The sequence below is a fragment of the Triticum aestivum genome, chromosome 2D (genome assembly GCF_018294505.1).
Source record: "Triticum aestivum cultivar Chinese Spring chromosome 2D, IWGSC CS RefSeq v2.1, whole genome shotgun sequence".
NCBI classification, from domain to species: domain Eukaryota; kingdom Viridiplantae; phylum Streptophyta; class Magnoliopsida; order Poales; family Poaceae; genus Triticum; species Triticum aestivum.
Window position 1 is genome coordinate 452,006,022 of NC_057799.1, and position 17,280 is coordinate 452,023,301.

Sequence of the window (17,280 nt, forward strand, 5' to 3'; positions counted from 1 at the left end):
TGACAAAAAAGAATTTAAATTTACATGCACTGCATAATACTCCCCCCTTTCTTTATATAAGGTATATTTGTTTTTTAAAAAGTTAAAGGAGTGCGTGTTTGACCGAATAGAAAAATATATCAATATCCATGATATGGAATTTATATCATTTGATCCATCATAAAAAGTAGTTTCATATTTTATCTATTAGGTATTGGAGATGTTATTATTTTATTCTATAATCTTGATCAAACATTCAAAAGGTTGACTTGCACGGAAGTCATTACACCTTATATTCTGGAATGAAGGGGGTATAGCAGTAGCAAAACGAAGATCGACGGGAGGCGATAGAGCATTGTACCCCATGTATTTGAAGCGACCGTCAATACTCTTAATAATACAGCATTGTACCCATCTTCAAGCGAGGTAGTCTGTGGCGCCGCTCCGGCTAGCTGCCCGTGGCCAAAGTCCGACTATTTAAGCCAGTCGACGTCCCCAACCCTAGCCACAACCTCTTTCTCCCTCTGCGCCGCCAGCCTGAGCATATTTCTCTTTGTCTCCACCTCCCTCTTCCTTCGCCGTCTGACATGGCCCGACAGAAGAAGACCACCTACCCTATGCTAACGCCAGAGCACCACTTCCAGATCGAGGATGAGATCCGGGTGAGGTGCATCGCCCGCATCGCAGCCAGCCTGCCTCTGGTGCCCTGCTCACCGAGGTGGGTGTCGTGCATGCCCGTGTGGCTGGTCGCGTCTGAGGAGGAGGCCGAACGACACTCCCCACAGGAGGCCGAGCAGCAGGCGACGCAGCCCAGGCGCTGACGGTGTTCCAGCAGACATTTCTTTGCCAGCGCCGGTCTTTGTTGATGAGACCAAGGAGGAGGAGGACGACGCCAACTCGATTAAATCTAGTTTAATTTAATGTTTTTATATGTTGTAATTAATGTAATCTGCGGGCTGTTTATTTTTTATTTGAAAATCTAGTTAAAATGTGAAATGTGTCCGTCTGTGTTAAGCGCAGGGCTGGCAGATAAAACCGCACTTCGAGGTCCGCCTCACCGACCCAAACTGACAAATCCCGCGTCCGTTGGGGGGGCGTGTTGGGGTTGGCCTAAGCCCATGACAGGGTTGGGTTGGGGGGGCGTGTTGGGGTTGGCCTAAGCCCATGACAGGGTTGGCCTAAGCCCCTGACAAATCCCGCGTCCGTTTGGTTCCACGTAGGACGCCAATGGGATAGTCCAAGTTGTTTTTTTTAAAACGAAGGCTCGCGAAGAGCCCGGCTTTGAATTAACAAAGCCATCAACCGGCCAGGAAATACAAACACAAACAGACCCCACGACCAAACGATACAAGGGGACACTCTAGGAAGCTTACAACTCAACGGGTCGCATAAGCTCAAAAAGAATACAGGAAAACAAAGCACGAAGCTTGTCCTAGCCGAAGACTACAGCCAAACATCCATCTAGGGATGAGGCACACATGAGCACGACGAGGACCTGCTTGCAACAGAGTGTGGCAAGTGAGCCCGACCACGCCCAAGTAAAGACAACACACATCCGCCGTCTCTCTCGCCGCAGAGGGACCCTTCCCTCTCGCCATGGCTTGCAAGGCGCCGTACCCGGCGGACTTGAGAGACGCTCACCCTAGAGCAGGGGACGTGCCAGCTTCGGGACCTGGAGCAGCCGCAGCACATCACCACTTGAACATTCGAGCACTCCGCGACTGCCGCATCGCCACAACCTAGAACGCCTGAGAGCTGCAGGAAAACCACCAGGTGCAGCTACAGAAGAAAGACAGCAGAGGCATCAAGTAAACCGACAGGCCATCGAGGAGCATTGCCAGGCAGCTGACGGGGACGCCTACAGCCATGCCGAAACTCGTGAAACCGCCGTCACCGGACCACCCAAGCCACCCAAGCTCCGACCTTTGAACCCCTCACCTGAACGCAACCCTCCCCAGGCGGCGCCCCCAAGGAAGACACGACGCACAGCGCGCCGTCGCCGCCCAATCCAAGCCGGATTTTGGGCTTTCACCCGGGAGGAGGAACAGGGGTGGAAAGGGGAAGGACCTTCTGCAGCACCTCCAAGGAGGAGACGGCGTCGGGGACGTCGCTGCTGCCAGGCTTGGCCGGCCAACGGGCCGGCCAACGGTTTCCCGCGGCCCAAAACCAGACCACCGGTCACCCACCCACATCATACCGGCGCTCGGAGGGAGGGTGGCTCCTCCCCTGTCTCCCTCGTCCCCGCCGCTTCTCGCTAGTCCAAGTTGTCACCATGTCTGTTTCTCCTAGCCTCGTAGACCATGTTGGTTAATGTAGGAATGGAACTGCACGATGGAGTCATCAAATCCATTCTCAGATGCTGAATATTGTCATATCCACATAATTTCAGGTTGACCTACTTGGCCTTTTCTTTCTGGCAATGAGAACACTCCATCGTCTATGTAGAACAAAAGGATATCATAATGGAGCACAAGTGGACCTTATTTGCAGTGAGGTTAAGACTGATGACTGAGTTGCTGGGAATGGGAAGCATGTCTCCATGAATTAAGGTAGCCTGACGCTTCTACGAGTAGTTCAGATGAGCCATCCAAGCCCTGAGAACTCCAACGATTCAAATGGGTTTCATCCAGGCCTTCAAAACTCCAAGGTTTTGAATGGGTTGACAAAATACCATTCTGCAGCACCTATCCACAGTAAAGAACCTCAATACGGCGCAACAATTGAGAGTTGCTGTTTCAACTATGTTCCTATTTTTTTCACTTCAAATTTCTTAACTGAGCCGAGCATTGACTGACTGGTAACTTCCATCAGCAGCCCATCATATCTTCATCTTCACTAAATTCTGATGATATTCAGCTTGCATGATTCTTTCAAGCAAGTAGCTTTAAACAAATCTGGGAAACGAAAGGATATAAGAATAATAACCAATTACATGCCCAAGGATAAATCATCATGTTAAAGCTGCAACTATGCCGCAGTATGTGCAACTGTGCCATTCGTGCATATGCAATAAAATTAGTTATTACACTGCAAAATGGTCAAATTACCAAGAGAAATGTTTGAACATATGCAAAGCAAAATAAGAGGTGGACACTTCCCATTTTACTCACCAAAATAGTAGTACTACATAGTGGAGAAGAGTGAACCTATGAACTGCAATAAAGCTTAAGCGGGATTTTCAATCCTACTGCCTGACCGGCCACAGATAACCATGCTGGCAAGTATTGCAGAGATCGATCTTTATCTCCCAGTTTATGAAGAAGCAACTTCATCCAGTCACTGGTTCCACATGGATGCAGGGTGAACCATGGCCTACTTAGGTGGGGATGCTCCTGTAGGAGTGCAAGAACAGCTCAATCATTTTTAATGAGTCTAAGCTTTCAACTGATTAGTAAACAAGAAAGCATGTATGTGTATTACATATCATTATCAATGATCGGCTACAAACAGTCCATACCTCTCGAGTAATAAATGTCCACTTTGATTCGTTTAACAACTGAAGTGAATGAGGAGGAAGATCCTTTTTTATCTCATCTAAAGTTAGCAGCTGCCCACCTAAGGACAAGTTGCAGACGTTGGCTATCAAAAAGGAAGCAGAGGAAGTAAATATCCAGTAATGTTCTGAAATGTGCATACCAGCCTGAAGACCTTGAAAGTATAGCACCGGAACCTTGTAAGAAAAGCTGTAGACAATATGGAAATCATAAAGATGAACATTATCCCTAGAGCTCTGAACCTGCCAAGAGAAAGAAATCATGGCTGGCGTATATTTAAATTAGGAACTGAAGATTTTTGCTTTTATAAGAAATTGAAAGTTTATCGCGAAAAGGATCGCAGTTATCTCAGCCCTTGCAGAAAAAACTGAGAACTAGTACTAGTAGCTAGTAAATGATGCGAGGCCAATGTGATCCTTTCTATTCCGTGCTTTACCACCCCAAAATCACAGGCACAAATGAAAGAACTAAATTTGGAACTTGGCATCGTGCATCACTATAGGTTGCTACAAGATATTTACATTTCTTCTCATGTGTGCTCATAATAGATTTGCGATGCAAGTCACTGAGTCTCTGGGGTATGGTCAATTCAAATTGCTGATTTACGCGGCTATTTAATGATTTGATGAAACTGCTACACTTTTATAGGATAGATATATACTGAACATATGAAACAGCTGGGGTGCAGAGCAATGTAATATAGCAACATGCTGGTAACAGAAACATATGATACTGGAATAGAAATACCCACTGAAAACTTACCGAGGTATCATGCCCTACAACATCATCATCAGGGACAGGGTCGTCACTGCTCTCCTCAATCTGTTCCAGAAGGAGACATTCAGTGAATTACTAAAACGCGCAACTTCATATTACTATCAGATAGCCAAAGAAAATAACAGCCCGCCCACCTGGCTTCCTGCACGAATTCGATAGACTCCTTCGAGGGCTACAAACCCCTCTGTCTGCAGAAAACAAGCCAATCCATGGGTTATCGCAAATTCACAGTCCTAAATCTTGCACAGTGACATAAAAAATAACAGAAGAGATAGCAAAGAGATGAGGAGGTCAAGTCTGTTGAGCATTTGACCTCAGATGGCACCCCCATCTTGCGGCAAGGCCTCCACTCCCAGTCGGGAAGAGCGTCGACATCAATCCCCCTCCACTTGGTGACCAGGGCCTTCGCTGAGGCGTTGAACTCGTCGAGTGACAGAGTCCCGTCGCACGCGGAGGAGCTCCCCATTGCGAAGACGAGCGCGGTAAGCAACGACCAACGAGGCGGTCAAGAATCCCCCCTGGCTCTATTTGGAGACGAGTTGAGTTCAGCGGCCGAACCAGTCGATCGATCGATCGAGATTCCGTCGCCGATCCGGAGTCCCGCGGGCTGCGGTGCTGTGCTCGGAAACAAACCTAGTCCTTCTCGAATTGGACTAGTGGTGGGCTGGTGGCGGTCTGCGCGGCGGGCGGGGACGGAGAACGCGGGGCCGTTGCTGGATAGGAGGCGCGCGCGGCTGGGGCGGAGGCGGCGGCGTCGCCGCAGAGGTGGGAGGTGCGTCAACGTCGGCTCGTCGGCGACGTGCCTCCGACTCCGGCGGTAGAGTGAAATTGTGTATCACTGCACATTTCTAAAAGAAACCCTGATAAAACTGGATACCCGGCGCCGGGCAGGGAGTCCCGGAGAGGTGAAGGTTTAGGCATAGGAAAATCATAGGAATAGAAAAATTATAAAAAATAAAATGACATGTATCTCAAATTCTATGAGTAGGAATAAGAAAGAAGATGCCCTTCGATTCACATTATAGGATTTGTTTTATTGAGTCTAGGCTAATGTTTATTTTTTATGAAATGTGAAGGATAGAAAGAATTCTTTCATAAGAATAGGATTTCATTCTACCAATCAAAGAGCTCTAAAGGAATTTTTTTTATAAAAATTATGTCTTATAAAATTTCTACAAGATTTTTCTTAGGAAACGGCTGGGGCGGCAGCGGCGTGGCCGAGGTGGGAGGTGCGTCAGCGTCGGCTCGTCGGCGACGTGCCTCCGACTCCGGCGGAAGAGTGAAATTGTGTATCACTGCACATTTCTAAAAGAAACCCTGATAAACTGGATACCCGGCGCAGGGCAGGGAGTCCCGGAGAGGTGAAGGTTTACGAAACGGCCCCTCAAGTACCTCGTATTACATCGATTCTCTCTTTCCAAGGTTCATCTGATCTACCGTGCCAGCCCATGCAGCGAGCTCTCCGGCTCCGCTGCAATGCCACTGCGACGGCACCTACGACGTGTAACATGAGACGTGCTGCACAGCCGGCCGCGGTGGAGGATGGACGGGTGGAGATCGCTACCGGGGAGGAACCACCGAACACGAACAACCTGTCTGTCTATGCAACACAGGCGCCCAGCCAACAACCATGGACATACATACATGTCCCAACCTGTTCTCAGTCCTACAAGGCTACAATAGACATTACCCAGACACCCATCACGAAACAAAAATAGGGCACAGCGAAAAAAGTTTATTCATGCTTCTAGGAAAAAAATATTCTTTTTTTTGCAGGAAAAAAAGATTATTCATGCTCTAGAATTGCAAGTTTCTTGCGGGCAAAGGCGAACAGGCAATCAGAGTACATACGTACAGACCAAAATAATTTAGAAAACGACACGTCAAACACTAGCCTGCAGCAATAAAAAAGAAATTTTGAAACAAGTGTGGGAAAAAAAAAACTCCGACAGCCGCGGACAGGGGAGAAAATCTTGCTGGCTCGCCGACCATAGCATTCGGCGTCATCAGGCTAAGTGATGCCGAAACAGCGAGGCCATCTCAATCTACAACAGGAGATGGGAGTTCGTCAGGTGGACAGTGAAAATATACAGGTTGATTCACTTCCCAAGCAAATGGTGTACTTACAGCAGTTATGGCGGTCTCAGCACCTTTGTTTCCAGCCTTGCCACCAGCACGATTTAGCGCCTGCAGCATGGATGTGTGTGATTTAGCATTTATTTTCACACAAGATTGGTTAGGCAAGGACCGAAGCGGACAGACGCAAAACGATCACATTATGCGCACGGCAATTGCGCCATAAAGCAAGTAGGACAATTCACACTTCTGCATCAATACTACACACACGATGGAACCAAGTTGACATTACTTTACAGGACGCATATCAACAGGATTGCTTCACTTATCAGTATGTGCAAGCGGAGAGAGGCATCTTCTATTTGAATTGACATATTGCACAGGAGCATGAACAATAACATCCAAGTTACCTCCAGAAATACTATTCTTCTGATGGTAGCATCATTCATGATACAGAAAAACTACTTCCTCCGTTCACTTATGTAAGTCGTTTCAGACAACTCAAAATGGGCTGTTTTGCACATTGTCTGAAATGTCTTCAAGGTCTTATAAAAGTGAACAGAGGGAGTAGCTAACTTAAGTAAATGGGTGAAACAGTTACCAGACAGGATACAGAATTATGCTTTTATGGAACATTTCAGAAGATATGTATGCTATTGAAATTGATTTGCAGATTAGAGGTGACACAGCCCACTATGATGCTGTTGCAAACTAGTTAACAGAATCATGAATTACCTGGTCCATGTCATCACAGGTCAGAACACCAAATACGCAGGGGACGCCTGTGGTAACATTAGAGAAGCAATCAGCCAGATTCTGAATTTTAAGTAGCTGCAAATTGTAATCACCAGACAGAGAAAACAACACAAGGTAAATTCGTCGGATGACACAATTTCGAATCAAATAATCTTTACTCACACTAGTCACTGGGTACATAATTCTCTAAGTTATACAAGACATGCATGGATATCTGTAGCTGTTTTAGCTTTGTATGTTCATTGAGCATCAATAATTATCAAAAAGTTTCCCATCTAGTTATACCTATCAACAGCTGGAAAATTAAATGTGAACCCATGTCCATATGCACCCTTAGTGACCTTACTAACAAGAAATACAACAACTGGAACATAAATGGACTCACAGAATAAGTTCTCTACAACCCAACTGGCTTGATAAAAGGAGACTAAGAGATAAAAGCAACATACCAGCAGACAATCCAGCATTGAGTACACCTGAAGCAGCAGAGTTTGCAACAGCATCATAGTGGGTTGTGTCACCTCTAATCTGCAAATCAATTTCAAAGACCATAGAAATCAAATAGCAGCAACACGATAACTATGGGTTTGCGAAGCATAGGTTTTAGCTGGTATTACTATGACAACAACACGACCAGCACGATTAATAGAGGGAAATACTTAGCAAACTTGGCATAAGCTAGCCTAACACTGCTTAAAAGACAGACAAGTGGCAGAATCATGCTTAAGATATGTTATAAGACAATACAATATATGTGGAAGTCCTTACACTGCTTAAAAGATAACTTCCCACAAGTTACAGAATCATGGTTAAGATATGTTAAAAGACAGTAAGATGTATGTGAAAGCCTCCTAAAGACAGTTATACATGTAAATAGAACATGTCAGCAGCATACAGCTTATCCAGATTTTTATTGTGATTTTCTGATTTATAAATTACAGATAATGCGATAGCCTCTACCTCATAGACAGCGGAAGAAGAAAAGGGCATAAAAGTATGCTGGTCTCTTCGACTTTTGAGATTTAATCATCTGACAAAGACTTACCACAGCCCCAATGCACAAAATTGCATCATACTTTCCAGACTTCCCAAGCTTCTGTGCTGCAACAGGAATTTCAAAGCTGCCAGGAACACTAACAACCTAAAAAAGAAGTTGAAAATTAGAGTGATGCATGGAAAAATGGTTGCATAACTTATTTAGGAATAAGGTAGTTTTTAATCAGTGTGCGGATGAAGCATCATGTACCATGTATATTGGTGTAGATTTATTTATACCTGAGATTTCTAAGAGAAGCTTTACATGGAAAACATCCCATTTAAAGATACATCATGCCAAAGATTATGTTAGAGTGATAAATTTGTTATATTAGTGACCCTACACCCATGTAAAAAGTTCATCAAAGTGAAGATCAAAGTAGTTCATAAACATGTATACATGATTGTTGAAAGAACAGGAACAACATATTAATCCTGTGAAGTGGTTAAGTCATCCAACAAGAGTAGGTGCATGCTGAATTGGTGATTCATGAGCAGTAGTTCATGAAACAAGTGTTTTGGCCCCAGCAACAGTTAAAGGCAACAAAACATTATTCTTCCAAAGGCACATTGTTTTTCTTTTTCCTTTTTTGCAACCATGAGCTGGGAGACTGAATTCGTTTGGGCAAGGGTACAAACAACATCACCTCTTTAATAACCGAACACAGGATGGGTTGTTAATGAGGTTCAAGATATGTTTGCATTTCAACATGGCCAAAAGCAACTTCGATTTAAACAAGTGAATAAAAATACGCACTGTGATATTTTCTGCTTTGACGGAGTATCGCTCGAATGCCTCTAAAGCCCCCTGCAGAAGCAAGTTGGTCACTATCTCATTGAACCGTGCCACAACCTGCAGGACGATTAAAGAGCCAGAGTTAGACAATGGAAAGGTCAATGGTGTTGAAAAACAGGAAAGTAGTGGCTCTATTTGCCAAGTATTTTCCTCTATTAATCATGCTGGTAGTGTTGTTGTCTCCAGTGATTCTATTTCTAGTTACAAGTTTTGTTCATGGCCAAGATCCTATTAACCTTAGTTCAGTACAAGTTTGATCACCGGTGATTCTATTTCTAGTTATATGTAAGCCATTAACCACCGTCTCTTATTCAAGTAAAGTCGCTCGCTGGCCAAGAGGTGGCGGCACAGAGGAGCAGTCACTCACCACGGCGAACCTGAGCCCCTCGGTGTTGGTCAGCGACCCCATCAGCCGCTGGTGCCCTGCGGCGGCTGCGGCCACGACGGGGAGCCGGGAAGCCCGAGCATCCGCGACCAGCGCGGCCGGACGAGCTGCACGAATCGAATGGCAGGAATCAAAAGCAGCAGGCCGCCGAAAGAGCAGCGGTCGAGATGGTGAACAGGAGCGTACCGGAGTTGGGAGACGGGAACGAGACGGCGGCGGCTCTGGGCGCGCGCAGAGGCGCGTTGGATAGCCGCGCGAAGGAGGAGGCCCTCGCGGCCGCGGACGATGTTGCCGGTGAGGTCGCCATATCGCCTTAGCCGCCGGCGGGTGTCGAGGAAGATCTGTCTGCGGCTGCTACTCGAGTGCGGTCGTGGGGATGTCAAAGATGTGTTGCCTTTTCACCTGTGCAGAACTGCAGTCCAGGTTAGGTGCGTTTCAGAGTGGCATTTTGGTCAAAACGATGAGCTTTTGGTCGAATTTCAATCCAAACCAAAAATACGAGTCAAAATTTGGAAGTTTGAGAAACGAGGTTACAAAAATTTAGATTAAGAGAAAATTCTGGAATCGCAAGGCGAATAAAAATCTGTATAATCCGACGGCTGAATATTAAATGAATTTTATATTTATATTTTTAGAAGTGCAAGAACAAAAGAGTCATTGGCCTTTGTCAGATCGGTGGTAATATGACTATCATTGTTATCTTGGATTAGCCAGTTGGTTAGGTTATTTAATTATGGTGAAATCTTTCTTTGCCTTTGTCTAAGAAAATCAAGAATCGTAGTGCAAACAAAAAGAAATTCTAACATTCAAATACTAAACGGTAATGCTATCTGGCTGACGTTCCCTCGGAAGGGGATGGCAAACAAAAGTTGTTTGCTGATAGTTTTAGTTGCGACACGGGATCAAATGACTGTGACTTCTAGCCATTTTTGCTAAAAATAAATCTTTTCAGAATTTGTCATGTTCTTCTAAAGAAACTGTTGACCCTCATACAACTAAAACTGCCAACAAAACGTTCGCAAATGTCACCCCCTCCCAGCGAACGTTCGCCAGGTAAGATGGTCCATATACTATAAGAAAAAAAACTAGATTCGGTCGACTGATATCTCTTCACACGGCGACCGCCTCAGCGGTCGTCGGATCTGAGTTTGATCGGACGCCCGGTAAAGCACAACAGAAACAGAAAGTCTGGTTGCAAAGGTTGGCGCACCTCAACACAAGAAAAGGTTCGGCGAGGAAGGCAATAGGGCTTCTTTTGCAAAGTGTCCGAGCGTAACAAAAGCCTTGATGCTGTCACAGCTCAGCGCGAGGTTGGGTGATCGTGTCGCACTCCATCTAACACCTGAGGAGGCGGTTGATCTTATAAGTTAAATTAGTTTATACTTTCAAACGTGCAAGAACACGAAATCTTTTGTCAAATCAACGGTAATATAACCAACACATAGGTTATCCATCTGGATTTAGGTTCTAAACTTAACACAGCTGCTAGCATTTTCCCTATTCATTCAGTGGCACGGCAGCAACTATAGATAGGCTGTGCTCGGCTGAAAAATGCTTCGGACTGGTTAGATGTACTCCTTTTGTTTCTAATGCAGTGCATATAACTTTTTTGAAGAAGTCAAATATCTCAAACTTTGACCAAGTATTTTAAAAAAATATTTACATCTAAAATGTCAAGCATATATTATTGAAGAAGTAGTTTCATACTTTATATATGGAAAAAGTCCAAAATAAACCTTGAACTTGTAGGTGAACGCTAAATTAGATCCTGAACTCTCAATCTCTGAAATTAGCACACCAAACTCTGTGATCCCGGTCTATTTTGAACCCTGAGGGGATTTAGCTGGTATTCGCTGAATTGGGTCGGCCCATTAAAGCATCTCCAACCGGCGCACAACACGTCGCGCGCTAAAAACTACTTTGCCGCGCGTCCATCGCCTGGTTTGGCGCGGCGGGCAGTGCTGGCTCCTGCAGCTCGCGCGACTCTCGCACTAACAACATATGCATTCCAAACACAAGCAAAAAAGATCAAACACAAACAAAATAAATCAACAAGTTCAATTTCGTTATTACAACTCAAAAAAATAATTTATCGTTCAATACAACAAATAGTTCAATAATACAACAAATAGTTCAACAATCAACATCAAACGCACAAATCATGATGCTCTTTGTTGGCCATTCCAAGCTCACCACTCCTCAATGAGATCCTTCTGAAGATCATCATGCGCTGCGGGACGTCGAATGGCATGGTAGGGGGCTGTAGGGAATCGTAGCATAATTTTAAAATTTTCCTACGCTCACCAAGATGCATCTATGGAGTCTACTAGCAACGAGGGAAGGGAGTGCATCTACATACCGTTGTAGATCGCGAGCGGAAGCGTTCCAATGAACGTGGATGACGGAGTCGTACTCGCCGTGATCCAAATCACCGATGACCGAGTGCCGAACGTACGGCACCTCCGCGTTCAACACACGTACGGTGCAGCGACGTCTCCTCCTTTCTTGATCCAGCAAGGGGGGAGGAGAGGTTGATGGAGATCCAACAGCACGACGGCGTGGTGGTGGATGTAGCGGCTCTCTGGCAGGGCTTCGCCGAGCTTCTGCGCGAGAGAGAGAGGTGTTGCAGGGGAGGAGGGAGGCGCCAAAGGCTGTAGTGTGCTGCCCTCCCTCCCCCCCTTTATATAGGCCCCCAAGGGGGGTGCGCAGCCCTAGGAGATGGGATCTCCAAGGGGGGGGGGCGGCGGCCAAGGGGGGAAGGGGTTGCCTTGCCCCCCAAGGCAAGGGGGAACTCCCCCCCCTAGGGTTCCCAACCCTAGGCGCATGGGGGGGAGGCCCAAGGTGGCGCCCCAGCCCATTAGGGGCTGGTTCCCCTCCACTTTCAGCCCACGGGGCCCTCCGGGACAGGTGGCCCCACCCGGTGGACCCCCGGGACCCTTCCGGTGGTCCCGGTACAATACCGATAACCCCCGAAACTTTCCCGGTGGCCAAAACTGGACTTCCTATATATAATTCTTCACCTCCGGACCATTCCGGAACCTCTCGTGACGTCCGGGATCTCATCCGGGACTCCGAACAACTTTCGGGTTTCCGCATACATATATCTCTACAACCCTAGCGTCACCGGACCTTAAGTGTGTAGACCCTACGGGTTCGGGAGACATGCAGACATGACCGAGACGCCTCTCCGGTCAATAACCAACAGCGGGATCTGGATACCCATGTTGGCTCCCACATGTTCCACGATGATATCATCGGGTGAACCACGGTGTCGAGGATTCAATCAATCCGTATGCAATTCCCTTTGTCAATCGGTATGTTACTTGCCCGAGATTCGATCGTCGGTATCCCAATACCTAGTTCAATCTCGTTACCGGCAAGTCTCTTTACTCGTACCGCAATGCATGATCCCGTGACTAACGCCTTAGTCACATTGAGCTCATTATGATGATGCATTACCGAGTGGGCCCAGAGATACCTCTCCGTTTACACGGAGTGACAAATCCCAGTCTCGATCCGTGCCAACCCAACAGACACTTTCGGAGATACCCGTAATGCACCTTTATAGTCACCCAGTTACGTTGTGACGTTTGGCACACCCAAAGCACTCCTACGGTATCCGGGAGTTGCACGATCTCATGGTCTAAGGAAAAGATACTTGACATTGGAAAAGCTCTAGCAAACGAAACTACACGATCTTTTATGCTATGCTTAAGTTGGGTCTTGTCCATCACATCATTCTCCTAATGATGTGATCCCGTTATCAATGACATCCTATGTCCATAGTCAGGAAACCATGACTATCTGTTGATCAACGAGCTAGTCAACTAGAGGCTTACTAGGGACAGGTTGTGGTCTATGTATTCACACATGTATTACGATTTCCGGACAATACAATTATAGCATGAATAAAAGACTATTATCATGAACACAGAAATATAATAATAACCATTTATTATTGCCTCTAGGGCATATTTCCAACAGTCTCCCACTTGCACTAGAGTCAATAATCTAGTTACATTGTGATGAATCGAACACCCATTGCGTCCTGGTGTTGATCATGTTTTGCCCTAGGGAGAGGTTTAGTCAACGGATCTGCTACATTCAGGTCCGTGTGTACTTTACAAATATCTATGTCTCCATTTTGAACACTTTCACGAATGGAGTTGAAGCGACGCTTGATATGCCTGGTCTTCCTGTGAAACCTGGGCTCCTTCGCAAGGGCAATAGCTCCAGTGTTGTCACAGAAGAGAGTCATTGGGCCCGACGCATTGGGAATCACCCCTAGGTCGGTAATGAACTCCTTCATCCAGACTGCTTCCTGTGCTGCCTCCGAGGCTGCCATGTATTCCGCTTCACATGTAGATCCCGCCACGACGCTTTGCTTGCAACTGCACCAGCTTACTGCTCCTCTATTCAAAATATACACGTATCCGGTCTGTGACTTCGAGTCATCCGGATCTGTGTCGAAGCTAGCGTCGACGTAACCCTTTACGACGAGCTCTTCGTCACCTCCATAAACGAGAAACATATCCTTAGTCCTCTTCAGGTACTTCAGGATATTCTTGACCGCTGTCCAGTGTTCCTTGCCGGGATTACTTTGGTACCTTCCTACCAAACTTACGGCAAGGTTTACATCAGGTCTGGTACACAGCATGGCATACATAATAGACCCTATGGCCGAGGCATAGGGGATGACACTCATCTCTTCTATATCTTCTGCCGTGGTCGGGCATTGAGCCGTGCTCAATTGCACACCTTGCAATACAGGCAAGAACCCCTTCTTGGACTGATCCATACTGAACTTCTTCAATATCTTGTCAAGGTATGTACTCTGTGAAAGACCAATGAGGCGTCTTGATCTATCTCTATAGATCTTGATGCCTAATATGTAAGCAGCTTCTCCAAGGTCCTTCATTGAAAAACACTTATTCAAATAGGCCTTTATACTTTCCAAGAATTCTATATCATTTCCCATCAATAATATGTCATCCACATATAATATGAGAAATGCTACAGAGCTCCCACTCACTTTCTTGTAAACACAGGCTTCTCCATAAGTCTGTGTAAACCCAAACGCTTTGATCATCTCATCAAAGCGAATGTTCCAACTCCGAGATGCTTGCACCAGCCCATAGATTGAGCGCTGGAGCTTGCATACTTTGTTAGCATTCTTAGGATCGACAAAACCTTCCGGCTGCATCATATACAACTCTTCCTTAAGGAAGCCGTTAAGGAATGCCGTTTTGACGTCCATCTGCCATATCTCATAATCATAGTATGCGGCAATTGCTAACATGATTCGGACGGACTTCAGCTTCGCTACGGGTGAGAAAGTCTCATCGTAGTCAACCCCTTGAACTTGTCGATAACCCTTAGCGACAAGTCGAGCTTTGTAGATGGTCACATTACCATCTGCGTCCGTCTTCTTCTTAAAGATCCATTTGTTTTCTATGGCTCGCCGCTCATCGGGCAAGTCAGTCAAAGTCCATACTTTGTTTTCATACATGGATTCTATCTCGGATTTCATGGCTTCTAGCCATTTGTCGGAATCCGGGCCCGCCATCGCTTCTTCATAGTTCGAAGGTTCACCGTTGTCTAACAACATGATTTCCAGGACAGGGTTGCCGTACCACTCTGGTGCGGAACGTGTCCTTGTGGACCTACGAAGTTCAGTAACTTGATCTGAAGCTTCATGATCATCATCATTAACTTCCTCCCCAGTCGGTGTAGGCACCACAGGAACATTTTCCCGCGCTGCGCTACTTTCCGGTTCGGAAGGGGTGACTATCACCTCATCAAGTTCCACTTTCCTCCCACTCAATTCTTTCGAGAGAAACTCCTTCTCTAGAAAGGACCCGTTCTTGGCAACGAAGATCTTGCCTTCGGATCTGAGGTAGAAGGTATACCCAATAGTTTCCTTAGGGTATCCTATGAAGACGCATTTTTCCGATTTGGGTTCGAGCTTTTCAGGTTGAAGTTTCTTGACATAAGCATCGCATCCCCAAACTTTTAGAAACGACAGCTTAGGTTTCTTCCCAAACCATAATTCATACGGTGTCGTCTCAACGGATTTAGACGGTGCCCTATTTAAAGTGAATGCGGCAGTCTCTAAAGCATAACCCCAAAATGAGAGCGGTAAATCGGTAAGAGACATCATAGATCGCACCATATCCAATAGAGTGCGATTACGACGTTCGGACACACCATTTCTCTGAGGTGTTCCAGGCGGCGTGAGTTGTGAAACTATTCCACATTTCCTTAAGTGTGTACCAAATTCGTGACTTAAATATTCTCCACCACGATCTGATCGTAAGAATTTTATTTTCCTGTCACGTTGATTCTCGACTTCACTCTGAAATTCCTTGAACTTTTCAAAGGTTTCAGACTTGTGTTTCATTAGGTAGACATACCCATATCTACTTAAATCATCAGTGAGAGTGAGAACATAACGATATCCTCCGCGAGCCTCAACACTCATTGGACCGCACACATCGGTATGTATGATTTCCAATAAGTTGGTTGCTCGCTCCATTGTTCCGGAGAACGGAGTCTTGGTCATCTTACCCATGAGGCATGGTTCGCACGTGTCAAATGATTCGTAATCAAGAGACTCCAAAAGTCCATCTGCATGGAGCTTCTTCATGCGCTTGACACCAATGTGACCAAGGCGGCAGTGCCACAAGTATGTGGGACTATCGTTATCAACTTTACATCTTTTGGTATTCACACTATGAACATGTGTAGCATCACGTTCGAGATTCATCAAAAATAAACCATTGACCAGCGGGGCATGACCATAAAACATATCTCTCAAATAAATAGAACAACCATTATTCTCAGATTTAAATGAGTAGCCATCTCGAATTAAACGAGATCCAGATACAATGTTCATGCTCAAAGCTGGCACTAAATAACAATTATTGAGGTTTATAACTAATCCCGTGGGTAGATGCAGAGGTAGCGTGCCGACGGCGATCACATCGACCTTGGAACCATTCCCGACGCGCATCGTCACCTCGTCTTTTGCCAGTCTCCGTTTATTCCGTAGTTCCTGATTTGAGTTACAAATATGAGCAACCGCACCGGTATCAAATACCCAGGAGCTACTACGAGTACTGGTAAGGTACACATCAATTACTTGTATATCACATATACCTTGGGTGTTGCCGGCCTTCTTCTTGTCCGCTAAATATTTGGGGCAGTTCCGCTTCCAGTGACCACTTCCCTTGCAATAAAAGCACTCAGTCTCGGGCTTGGGTCCATTCTTTGACTTCTTCCCGGTAACTGGCTTACCGGGCGCGGCAACTCCCTTGCCGTCCTTCTTGAAGTTCTTCTTACCCTTGCCCTTCTTGAACTTAGTGGTTTTATTCACCATCAACACTTGATGTTCTTTTCTGATCTCTACCTCAGCTGATTTCAGCATTGAATACACCTCGGGAATGGTCTTTTCCATCCCCTGCATATTGTAGTTCATCACAAAGCTCTTGTAGCTTGGTGGAAGCGACTGGAGGATTCTGTCAATGACCGCGTCATCCGGGAGATTAACTCCCAGCTGAGACAAGCGGTTGTGCAACCCAGACATTCTGAGTATGTGCTCACTAACAGAACTGTTCTCCTCCATTTTACAGCTGAAGAACTTGTCGGAGACATCATATCTCTCGACCCGGGCATGAGCTTGAAAAACCAGTTTCAGCTCCTCGAACATCTCATATGCTCCATGTTTCTCAAAACGCTTTTGGAGACCCGGTTCTAAGCTGTAAAGCATGCCGCACTGAACGAGGGAGTAATCATCAGCACGCTGCTGCCAAGCGTTCATAACGTCTTGGTTCTCAGGGATTGGTGCTTCACCTAGCGGTGCTTCTAAGACATAATCTTTCTTGGCTGCTATGAGGATGATCCTCAGGTTCCGGACCCAGTCCGTATAGTTGCTGCCATCATCTTTCAGCTTGGTTTTCTCTAGGAACGCGTTGAAATTGAGG

The 17,280-nt window shown here is 46.0% G+C and overlaps 2 protein-coding genes across 3 annotated transcripts; both read right to left on the minus strand.

The window, feature by feature from the left end:
- Nucleotides 1-1,291: 1,291 nt before the first annotated feature.
- On the minus strand, nt 1,292-5,140 carry LOC123053773 (ubiquitin-like-conjugating enzyme ATG10). Of its 2 annotated transcripts, XM_044477322.1 has the most exons (7): nt 4,564-5,140; nt 4,385-4,438; nt 4,236-4,295; nt 3,616-3,715; nt 3,437-3,534; nt 3,090-3,311; nt 1,292-2,873 (listed from the first exon to the last, which is right to left on the minus strand). In XM_044477322.1, the coding sequence occupies exons 1-6, from the start codon at nt 4,714-4,716 to the stop codon at nt 3,126-3,128; spliced, it is 651 nt and encodes a 216-aa protein (XP_044333257.1). In that variant the 5' UTR covers nt 4,717-5,140; the 3' UTR covers nt 1,292-2,873; nt 3,090-3,125. The 2 variants fall into 2 exon arrangements, with proteins under 2 accessions (XP_044333257.1, XP_044333256.1); XM_044477321.1 differs by lacking the exon at nt 1,292-2,873 and having other exon boundaries at nt 2,892-3,311; nt 4,564-5,139.
- An 825-nt stretch (nt 5,141-5,965) lies between these two features.
- LOC123053774 (6,7-dimethyl-8-ribityllumazine synthase, chloroplastic) lies at nt 5,966-9,712 on the minus strand. The gene is made up of 8 exons (XM_044477323.1): nt 9,485-9,712; nt 9,281-9,405; nt 8,875-8,970; nt 8,128-8,223; nt 7,532-7,610; nt 7,062-7,108; nt 6,378-6,437; nt 5,966-6,295 (listed from the first exon to the last, which is right to left on the minus strand). Exons 1-8 carry the CDS (start codon nt 9,603-9,605, stop codon nt 6,257-6,259), a joined length of 663 nt encoding a protein of 220 aa, XP_044333258.1. The 5' UTR covers nt 9,606-9,712; the 3' UTR covers nt 5,966-6,256.
- Between the last annotated feature and the right edge of the window lie 7,568 nt (nt 9,713-17,280).

What these genes read in the sequence shown, in the direction of transcription:
- LOC123053773 (XM_044477322.1), bottom strand. Translation starts at nt 4,716, where the DNA reads ATGGGGAGCTCCTCCGCGTGCGACGGGACTCTGTCACTCGACGAGTTC. An exon ending in AGATGGGGGTGCCATCTGAG is followed by an intron (nt 4,439 to 4,563) that starts GTCAAATGCTCA and finishes TGTTTTCTGCAG; the next exon opens with ACAGAGGGGTTTGTAGCCCT. An exon ending in TTGTAGGGCATGATACCTCG is followed by an intron (nt 3,716 to 4,235) that starts GTAAGTTTTCAG and finishes TTCTCTTGGCAG; the next exon opens with GTTCAGAGCTCTAGGGATAA.
- LOC123053774 (XM_044477323.1), bottom strand. Translation starts at nt 9,605, where the DNA reads ATGGCGACCTCACCGGCAACATCGTCCGCGGCCGCGAGGGCCTCCTCC. An exon ending in CAATGCTGGATTGTCTGCTG is followed by an intron (nt 7,109 to 7,531) that starts GTATGTTGCTTT and finishes ATGTTACCACAG; the next exon opens with GCGTCCCCTGCGTATTTGGT. An exon ending in CCTGTGATGACATGGACCAG is followed by an intron (nt 6,438 to 7,061) that starts GTAATTCATGAT and finishes TCCATGCTGCAG; the next exon opens with GCGCTAAATCGTGCTGGTGG.